The sequence below is a fragment of the Polyodon spathula genome, chromosome 16 (assembly GCF_017654505.1).
Source record: "Polyodon spathula isolate WHYD16114869_AA chromosome 16, ASM1765450v1, whole genome shotgun sequence".
Lineage (NCBI taxonomy): Eukaryota > Metazoa > Chordata > Actinopteri > Acipenseriformes > Polyodontidae > Polyodon > Polyodon spathula.
This window is the reverse complement of record NC_054549.1, coordinates 15,087,299-15,098,388: the sequence shown is the minus strand read 5'-3', so window position 1 is coordinate 15,098,388 and position 11,090 is coordinate 15,087,299. Positions and strand designations below refer to the sequence as shown.

The following is an 11,090-nucleotide window of genomic DNA, read 5'->3' as shown; positions in this document are numbered from 1 at the left end:
TGTTAAACATGCCCTTTGAATGCAGCATGTTTACCAACCTGAAACAGGTTCTGACCAGGGCCCTCTCCTGTGGTCTTGCCATGACAACCACTGCCAGGCCAGCAGGTGAAGGCAACAGGGAGTGGTTGAGAGCTGAAGGAGTGCTGGGCAGAACGGCAGGCCAGCTGGCATCACTATGGCAATTCAAAAAGGTGCCACCCGAGAGACCATATTGTTGGTTTGGACTGGAGTGTGACTCTGGTTTCAGACAGAATCGCTTTTAAGACCAGCCCACACAGTTGAATGGTATGATTTAAAAAGAAAAGGTTTTTTTTGTTTGTTTTTTTTTTTTTTTTAGTATAAATAAGTTTTCTTTTTGGTGTAGGACTTTCAAATTCTATTAACTAGTAATTATTTTATCTAATTGTATTTGAGGAAAATTGTACCAAGCAAGACAAAGCAAATATTGCATTTATAATTGCCAACACCATGCAAGCCTTCCTAAAAATGGTTTCTAAATAACTTAAGATAGAACTTTAGAAGCACTTTTATTTCTTCACATTTGCATTACATCTTACAGCTCTCACTATATTATCCCCTGCTGGTTACCAAAACCAATTAAAACAAACTTGGTTGATTAAACCACTGAAGACAGAAAATCAGCTAATGACGGCAATACAATTCGCCTCAGTAATCTTTGTAGAACAGAACAATAAACAAAAGCCTACTTGTTTGCTTACTTTTGTGGGTGTTGGTTTTCCCTGTGCAATAAATTGCACTTTTTGTTTGTAACATTTGTGAAAGATACCAGGTGTCAAACTTGAAAGGGGTGTGGTCAATGTGGGGCATTTCTGGAGGAATTAGAATAGATCAAGATCCATCAGATGATGAAAGTGGGAGGGGTAGACTTATATAGGGCGTAGTCTGGTGTAAAGGGGTGTGGCTTAAAGGGGATGATGACAGTGTGATAAAGAAAATACACAGACCCTATGACACCGTCCTCTTGCACCCATTGTTCACCCAATGGTTCATATAACCGAATATTGGGTAGTGGAATCACATATTTAAAATTTTCCCAGATCATAATTACCCCAGTCCACTCTCATTACAGGTACTGTGCTGTCTTTCATAGCATCAGTGTCCTCCCTACGGGTGCCAGCTACACCACCCCATACCTGTTCCAGGAGCACAGCCTATTGAATTCCAGGGGGCCTCTTTCCAGAGGCTATGGAGACCCCATCTGCATCTGGCTTGGAGCGAGAGTGACTGATGCACAGTTTCCTTGTAGCATACAGGCCCTTGCCTACACAGTGAGAGGGAGCTGCCAAACCATGAGAATGCTCTCTGACTCTCTGCCTGTGCTGCTCTCGCCACCCCCTCCCAGGCTACGGAAGCCTCTCCCCCCGGAGATGACGGCAGCCGAAGTGACCCTATCTTTCCGGCCCCCCTCCCGGGCTGAGGGCCTGCCTCGCACCCACACCTCTGGGTCCTCGCTGAGCTCGTAGATGGAGCCGTCCTCCACACTGTGCTCCAGGGACTCCAGAGACGAGTCCGACGCTCCCTCTGGTTTGCTGCTCAGGGGTTTGCCAGGGAGCTGGGAGGTGGAGCGCAGGCGGTACTGCAGCAGGACCCCCTGGCCCTTGCCCTCCCTCCTGGAGCTGCCATTGACCTGGTGCAGGGATTCCTGGGAGGAGGTGTTGGTCTTGCCCTCCCCCCGACTAGGCGAGTCCACCTCATCCCCCATGGAGTCCCTCTTGAGCAGCTGTGGGGACAGCGTGCTAGAGGTGGCCACCAGGAAATCCACCGGCCCGCAGTGAGCGTTGAGAGAGGTCATTCCTTTCCCTGGAGGCACAAGAGGGGAATGATGGTGACATTTCTGTACTGTACAAAAAACACACAGGTCATAGCAATTTCCCTTAAGGAGGAGTGACAACCAAGACTTTAGAAACCGTTTTATTCCCTCTTATCACTGTTCCGCTTCTATTTTGCTGAAGATCTTCTGGTTATTTTCATCGTATATATTTTTCTAGAGATTAAAATGTTTTAACTACTGCCTCCTGTTGCCTAATCATTACTGGAGTGAACATAACCTCTAGGAAGCAACTACACTTAATATTATTTGTTTAATTGGCAGACACATTTATCCAAGGTGACTTACAGGTGTACAGGGCAGTACAAGGTTACAAGCAAGGAAAATATTTAAATACAGTATACTTTACAGTAAGTGCAAATTTAAAAAAACTAAAAGTACAATATGAAATAAGGTGCAACAAGTTAGGTTTGCAACAATGTATATCTACAACACAATTATTGAATGAAGATTAGGTAGAATTGACCAAATAGTATCTTCTAGAAAGAAGTGTACCTGTTATTTTGGGGATGCCCTCCAGCTTGGGCACTGGCAGTGTGACTATGATTCCCTGGGAAGTGCCGACCCACAGTAACCCCTGGCAAACCAGCAGACTGGTCACCCGCATGCTCTTCTGAGCTATAAGGAGCACAAAGGGAGCAACATTACATTCAGTTGCAAAAAACACCATTTACTTGAAAACCCTGTTAACTACTATAACTATCCATTAAATGCCTCACTTGTTGTAATTCTGATGGTGGAAAGCAAAAAAAAGAAACACACATGCTTTTTTTTTTTTTTTTTTTACCATTAATCAATGTTTTAACGTGTTCAAGTTACAAGCACCTCAGTGGAGTTTCGACCGTTTTGACAAGCAAGAAAAAAAGAGACATTTAAAAACACATCAGTTAGCAGTCGACTGCTTCAAACCTTCACCTGTCCTTTAAATTTTAATTGGGATGAGGTGAAGATGTTTCCATAGAAACCAGAACTTCACCTAGTTACCAACCCTCCCAACCCCTCCAAGGTCACATGAAAAGGGAAGTATTCATCTCCACCTTTCCTCTAACCCGCTTTTTCGACTCCCGTACTTTATTAATTCATTCTCCTGCCCTTGTGTCTTCATTACCATTTGTCTTTCTGTTTAATATATTTGTATTCTTCTCAGTGAAGCCAACCCATCCTGCTATGGAGCAGGAACTGAAATTGTAGGACTGGGAAAAGAGGTCCGTCTTAATTGGTGCCTCACTGTAGCTTTCACTAGAAGATTTGTTCTTAGCCAGTCTAGTAACTCTAATCTGATCAATGCGTAGTCTTTTACATATAAAAAGGGGAAACTTTTGAACAGATGCTTGATTTCATTCATAAAAATAAAGCCCAGAGAAAGCTGCCATTTCCCAAAAGGTACAGCAATGCTCGCTTTTGTCACAAGATGAGAGCGAGGGTCAATCATCGACAGAAAGGGCATTCATTTTTATGAAAGCACTGTTTTAGGAGGTAGCCATTTTAAATTATGAATTTGTGTAATAATGTACGGACATTGTCATTTAAAAACTGAAATATTTTCAGAGAGAAGCCTGGTGGAATCTTGTTAGACTATGCAGGCTAGATCACTATTAAAACAAATCAGATTATTTATATTATATTGCGTAAGACAGTAAATAACTTGCTTTAACCATTTAAGGGAGCCCTAGTTGTGTGTGAGATACACCAGTAACTTAAAACCCTGTGGAGATAAAATTGTAAGAAAGTCAAGTAGATAAACATTTGGATAAAAAGGCAAGAAAAATTGTGTGGCTTTTTGTGATGTTCAGTTCAGACCACCAATCTCACTTGATTAGAGGCCTCCAGAAGTGAAAGGCGAGAGTCTAGTAAACCTTCCCGTTCCCGAGGACTTGCCTGGGCCGAGGAAGGTGGTGCGGGCGGAGATGTTGATTTCCTGGAGGGGCTCGAGCGTCTCGGTGTGAAACAAGCGGATAGACGAGCCCTCGGAAAACGCCATCCAAACCCCGCCCCCGGCGCGCGCCATGTGGGCCACGCTCACCGCCTTGTCCTGGTGTGCTTCAAAACCCTGGATGAGAAAAGAAAAGCCTCTCATGAACAAACAGCACCTGGAGAGGATAATAACAGGATTTGCATAGTGTGAAACCAATCCCTGTAGAGCACTCTCCCAATTCATTCAGAGCTTGGACCAAGATATTTCCGGTCTCCTTTCACTCTATATCATCTGAGAATAATACACAATATTTTAGAAGATCTAAACAGGGCCGGGAACATTACATCTGGTGTAAGCCATTTAACATAGTAGTCATTTACACAGATTGTTCTATCCGATTTGTATATCGACTCACCATTGCAAACCAACTTTCGATATTAAAATTGGATAGAAAAATATTATAAAAATATATTTTAAAAAAAAAGATGTAGGACTGAAGATTATCTCTACAGCAAACCAACGACCTCTTTATACCTAACCAATAGCTGTTAACAGGTCCACAGAATTTTTTTATTGTATTTAATAATTCCCTAATTTAAAAAAAAACAAAAACACTTTTTTAAAAAGCAAAACACAGAAACATAACATGGGGCCTCAAAGATGTGTCACATATCCATTCTCTGTGTCCTCACACACCCCCACACAATGTAAACTGGGCCATTTCAATGTTACACAATCCTAGGATTTTTATTTTTTTAAATCCTCTATTCACTCCCAATGAGTACAGACACACACACACACACACACGCGCGCGCGTGTGTGTGTGTGTGTGTGTGTGTGTGTGTGTGTGTGTGTCGACAATCAAATTCCATCTCACACGCTTAATAAAGAGAGTTCTCGATTTGTACAATAGCCATTCCAAAGGTAGTGATTATTTCCAGATCTATAATGATAACAGACTGAAAACATGAAAGTCTCATCTGGTGACCAAAGAGGTCTGCTCACTGCCTTGTACACAACTGAGTCTGTTTATCATCAACCAGTAAATTAGCAAGACTCTTAAAACCACACAGACTCGAAGTAGTAAGTGATCTCCATTTAAATTAGCTTAGCTATCATCTCAGGCACCCAATTGAAATAACCGTGTTCCATACTAAGCCTGCTGACTTGCTTAATACCCCACAGCATGTTTGTGGCTACGTGTATGAACCCAGCTCCTAGCTTCACTAATTACCATTATTTCTTTTTTTGTCTCTCCTTTTTATGTAGTGTCACCAGAGCGGCTTAGCACCCAGTGAGGCGAGAGGAAGTAGGCTGTGTAACTAGTGACATGAGAGCTGACTGGGAAACATGCTCTGCTTTTTTGGTTGCTAGGTAACCAATCACAGCAGGCTTGTGCATTCTAACTTCTCCCATCTCAAAAGTGGTGTTTATTTCGGTTGTCAATTAGGTCTGAGGAGCCACCTCTCAAACATGTAACAATTCTGCATTTTTATTGATTTATTATTTTAAAAAAGAATAAAACCTTCCTACCAAACTGAAAATAACAATATACATTTTAGGCACCAAGACTGCAGGAGTTGGCGAGACGTTGACTTAAGCTACATTAAAATGTAAACATCACAATAGATGTCATTTTACTTGATAAACTGCACAGCAATTCTGTCCAGATTTGGAGTTGGCAGTGACTGGATTAAACTGACAACCTGGAGATGGAGAGATAATTCTTAATATTGGCTGAATCTCAGTTGCATTAAAGCCAACTGAACTTCGGGGTTAAGCACCCCATCGGATTTACTGAAGTAAAGGTCTCTCAACAGGGCAGAACTCTTTTTAAGTCATGTTGACAGGCTTGTGGAAATGAGGTATTCTTAAGCTTTTCAGTCCTAGAAAGGATTAACAAAACAGGCACCCTTTTCAGAAACAGCTACTTAAAATCACGTCCATGGAATGACATTAAGCCTTCAGCACCTGTTCTTTATTCCTTGTGCTTTGTTTAGTCTTAAACGTCGAGGAATAAGAAAACGTTTGGATGAGTTTGTAACTTATTTTAAAAGGTAGCTGTTCTTTCAGGGCCTTAAAAACAACAACTGCGGCTTTTAAATTGCCATATTAAATGTGTACACCCAAATATCCTGCATGACTTCTTAAAAACTTTTTCTAGTCACACTTAAGTTTAAGGATCCTTTTATAAAACAAATGTGATATTAACAATGATCTAACAAGTGGAATGTCTCAGACATTAGCTTTCACGTCACAAATCCTGTTATCCTGCAAAAAATGCCACCAGAGTCACATTGACGGCATAGCGACAGCAGCCATCGTCGAATAACTGATTTTGTTTGAAGTCAGACTCTGAGGAAGCTTGACGTAACTGACTATTAAAATCTTTAAAAAAGGAAAAGACCAAAAGACTACAATTTAATTTCAGATTTGATCCACTCTGAAGACTTATTTCCTTGTCAACAACACTCTCTGTAGCAACCGTTTATGCAATTCAGTGCGATAATATTTTCCTTTTGCCTTGCTTGCTCTCTAGCCCATTAACTTCCAGGCTCACACTTCATACATTATTCAAACAGAGACACATGCAGCAGGATCAGCTCTCCAGGAGATGTGTTCTGCAGGAGCTCCGAGTCCCTCCTTCCTGACAAGACCCTCACAGGTGACCTGTCATCCTCACACTAACATTACTACCCATTGCTCGGAGCAGCTAATCTATCAGGCTGGGGAATATGTAATGGGCCATAAAACTCAATTCAGAATAAAAAGCACTGATATGATTTTAAAAGGAAAACCCAGCACTAGAGAGTCCAGCACATCTCGTGTGGTAAACACATCTAGTACTACATTAGGATTAAAGAAATCTCTGTTTCCAAGCCATGCATTCAAATAATGTTGTTCTTCGTTGGTCCCTGTCATTCAAAAAGCTGCTTCCCCTATGACTGCTTTCAGCCACTTACATGCTTTGAGCATGTGACACTGCTGAGGTGACTTGACCCAGAAAGGGCAAGAGTAGCAGATTTCCGTGAGTAAGGCACGAAAGCCGAGAATTTTCTTTAACCTAATGTAGTACCAGACATTTTTTATATGAAAATACACGCAGGCTTCAAATCAGGTGTTCCTTTCCAAACTGCACATTTGAGACCTATGTAGCGAAGGGTAGTGCAAACCAGATCCAATATATTGAATTATTTTGTTAGCTTCATACAATGTAATGCTGGGGCAGCACATTTAATACAATAGTGTGTAAAGATGCAGTCTTCAATTTATATTGAAAGAGCTGGGGAAAGGCATTTAATCCAAGTAGAATTCAGAACTGACAGAGCCAGCACAATAAAGAGAATAGTGAACAGGAGACTGGGAAGCTCAGGAGGACAGACAGACGGCTTCAGTCTCCAATGCCGCCAGTCCCTTTCACAAACACTAAACTCCTGTCAGCTTTATCGCCTGTCTTCCCCAGTGTTGTACTGCATCTGTCCAGCACTGATAAACCCTGCTCGCAAAAATACTATCATCGCTTCAGAAAAAAAAAGAAAGAAACTCCAGACAGAAGGGAAAGTGTGTCTGCTAGTGTCAGCCTGGGGTGTGCTTTGAAGATAAACGGTAGTAGCATTGCATAGGCTTCGTGCGAGGGAGTCGGGTCAAGAGGATTGGCGTAGGGTGGCGGGGTCCTTGTAATGGCGTGTTACTGCAATAAAATCCCATTTCTTTATTTTCTCAATGTCATTTAGCTTCACTGTGCAGCAATGTTATATATCCAGAAGCTCTTTCTTTAAAAAAAACAAAAAAACAAATAAACCACCGATGACGCAGTAATTGTTTAAAAACAAAGTTTTTTAACAACGTCCTAAACCACTCACACGCTGGCACTCAGAGGACATCTGCAGTTATATCAGCTTCTAGGCAGACCTGTCTTAATTTTTCTGTTACCCATTTAAATCACACATTCTGCCGTCCAACCCTTTTTACAGCAGTTCAAAGCGACACAGCAAAATGGTGAAAGTTATCAGGAGTTCACAAAGAACCTGGCAAAATAAGCAATAAAATACACAGGTGTTCATTTCTGCTATGATGTCAAATATAAAACTAGGTATTGCATGGATTACTACAGTGCTTATTGATCAGACTTGATTGTATTAGCCCATGGTGAATACTGTGTAAGGCTGTGGCTGGTGACTTACCAGGGTGTTCATGGTGGCTCCTTCAATGACAATGATCCTGTTTCCACAGCTGGCCCACACAGTGTCCTCCAGAGCCAGCAGCCTGCGGACCGGCTCTGTGCCGATACTTGAGCAGCGAGGGGACTCTGGATCCCACAGCTTCTCTGGAAACAAAGAGCAGAATGAAAAGACCTGTTGAAACATGTGCAGCTATAGTAACACTGTCACCAAGCCAGATCATGACAATTACCAATCTGGGAGCTAACTAGAATTCCTGATTTACAGATTGTGTATTCTCTGTTCCGTTGGTGTAGCGTATACTGTAGGCTAATTATTCAAAGTTATAATGTAGTCGACCACATCTCTTTTGGTATTCTCATAGTGTGCCTTGCATGACTGAACCACCACGGACACTTTAACCATAAGAGACACTGTGTTTGATTAATCCACAATTAGTCTACAATTTCCGTCAGTTGTTGATAGTATTAAAGTCAAGACCAGACCCTGCTCTGTTACTATCCAAAATTGTCAAGACAACAGGATGTGATGTCATGTCATATTGACCTCAAATGTCAAGGCGGCACTTTTTTTAAAATAAACTGTACTGGAATATTCTGAATTGATATTAACTGTAAAACATGTTTTACAGACTAACTATTGTCTTCTAACCATTCTGCAAGCACCGAAACAAAACAAAATGTAAAAATCAAGTAAACCATGTCTCACCACTGCTCTTCCGTCTGTAGACGACAACCTTCCCGTCCTTCAACCCCGCGAACAGGAAGTTGCCGGAATGTTTCAGGCACAGCACCGGGCATCCCTCGGGGTTACGGAAGGTTAGCAGGCACTGGGCGGCCGTGTCCACACTGCCATAAACTAGGATACTGCAGAATCAAGGAAAGAAACCAGGTCATGTGTGTTACAGACCTGTTCTCCTCAATACAATACTGTTTTAAAATGTCCTCCCCTTTTATTGCTTTCAGGACACTGTGCAGTTGAAATTCATTTCTAATGAACGTTCTCTTTGAAAAGCCTATGCTATATTAGTATGCACTGTTTTAGAGTCCTCTATGCGGTTTCTGTTGGACATCACATATTTGGGTACTCTTTTTACCCGCGGACCAACATGGAGGAAAGGGCTGCTGGCAAACCCACCTGCCATCCTGTAGCCCCAAACAGATTGTGTTGCCGAACATGGAGGTCCGTTCAGCAGCCCCACTCTCCCCCTCCTCGGACTGGCTCTCCTCAGGAACATACTCCAGACACAGCACTGGTGCCCCCACCTGGAAGGATTTGACAGCACGGGGAGTAGACCTGTTGAGGGAGAAGATCTCCACCTGACCGTGAGAAACATCACCCCCACTGGCCACCTGTAGACATAGCAACACAATTTATTTCCACACAATTGGGAAAACACTGCAGTCTCAACAGCCAAGAAGGAAAAGGATATGTACAGCTGGACAGTTTGATATGGCTTTTTCTTGTCTTGTTTAAAGCCAACAGTTGACTAGAGAATAAAATACCAAAAATGAATAAATATGCAATTTCTTTTATTATAATAAGTGATTGATTTACTTATCCAGCGATTCTTAAAGCAGTTAACTTAGGCAGAACACCCTGACTAGCAAGTATATTATTTCAGTCTCCTGTGCCATGCTGCACAACTGGTGGCTCATTCTTAAGAGGAGGATGTTATTTTCAGATGGCCAGTACGGTATTATATCACAGCGTGATTGAAAGCAATTGAACACTGAAAACTAGTAAGGAGTATACAGTCCATAAGGACACTCCAGACAAAAAATTATTTAAAATCAGATGTAAGAATTATATATGTTCATCATGTTCTGTGAAGAGAGGCATTTAAATATAGCACTTGAGAATCACCTCTTCCAGTAATCTGCAGAATCTGTATAGTAAAGGCAACTGGGCAGAATGCTGTTAAAATAATTCTTGTGAAATGCAAAATGAAATGTTATAAATAGGAGGCAATCCTATTTATATAACAAAGCTTGTGGTAGCCATATGGCAAGTTTTTAGCAAAACCTGAATCAGAACCATTAAGGATTTTGAAAATGTTTGAAGTACAAATTGCATTCAAAATAATTTTAGGAAGTGAGATCATAATGTGCATTTATGTTAAAACATTTTGGTTGGAGAAAATTTAAATTTATCAAATGCCACGCCCTCCCCCTCCAAACTTTCACTGCAATAGAGGGTTATTTTGTAGCATGAGTACCTTGACAGTTCTGCTTCACTGACATTCAAGATACAATCAGAAAACATAAATCCCGCATGAGAAAAACAAACCACTGTTATGGATTGGTCAACATTCCAGTAATGATGTCATCCTGTGCATAGAACACACAGCATAGTTCTAAAGCTAAAAATAAAGCACTCCATGCTTATGTAGAAATCCTTTAACACAGTTTGAGCAGCTCGGCTTCGATCACACACTCCAGAGACACGCATGTTATTTCAATAAATAAAGGGCTTTCAAAGTTTGTGACTCTACTTCTAGTGCTTTATCCCCATATGAGGGGAAGTTTGATTGAAACAGGGAAATGGCAAACGTATTTTATAATCCGGTACCTCTGGTGAGCCAAATGGACATACTTCTGCTACTGCTTGCATCAATGGGAAGTTTAAGAGCTGATCTTTAGAGTTGCATTATAATATAGCTCAAGCAAAAGATTTAAAAGGATGTTACAGGGGAAATAGCAACATCTAATATTTTCTAAATGGTCTTATAAGGCAACAACTGTCTCTCAAACATTTGTATGGAACGCTGCAGCATTAATTGACCACAGAGAATGTTTTTATTAAAACAGAAGGTACGTAGTGGCACATTTGCTCCCCGTTCAGATTTTCTATGACAAATGACACTATCTACATGCAACACAACAAGTTATGTCAGTTATGGCTGTCATGGTAACCCGTGCTTTATCATCAAAGCACTGAAACTCAGATGTGCCACAGCAAAAAAAACAAATGATACTGCATAGTGAGCATTCATTAGCAAGCTGTTGGTGTAATAAAAACATTACTTTCTAGCAGGCTCATTTTGTTTTAATAGAAAAACAATTCAATTTGTAAAAGTGCTTTTCATGTGGAGATACCTCACAACAAACCACAAACACAACCACAAATTGTGAATCCCCAAACG

General features: G+C 41.2%; 1 protein-coding gene across 5 annotated transcripts in view; it reads right to left on the bottom strand.

Annotated features, from left to right (window-relative positions):
- Positions 1–591: 591 nt before the first annotated feature.
- LOC121328522 (rho guanine nucleotide exchange factor 10-like protein) overlaps positions 592–11,090 on the bottom strand; it is a 71,795-nt gene continuing 61,296 nt past the window's right edge. For all 5 annotated transcript variants that reach the window (XM_041273218.1, XM_041273217.1, XM_041273219.1 and 2 more), the window contains 6 exons: positions 9,083–9,297; positions 8,654–8,811; positions 7,949–8,091; positions 3,728–3,899; positions 2,345–2,467; positions 592–1,821 (listed from right to left, as the gene is read on the bottom strand). In XM_041273218.1, the coding sequence (XP_041129152.1) occupies positions 1,283–1,821; positions 2,345–2,467; positions 3,728–3,899; positions 7,949–8,091; positions 8,654–8,811; positions 9,083–9,297 (1,350 nt within the window). In that variant the 3' untranslated portion in view covers positions 592–1,282. The remainder of the gene's footprint in view (positions 1,822–2,344; positions 2,468–3,727; positions 3,900–7,948; positions 8,092–8,653; positions 8,812–9,082; positions 9,298–11,090) is intronic.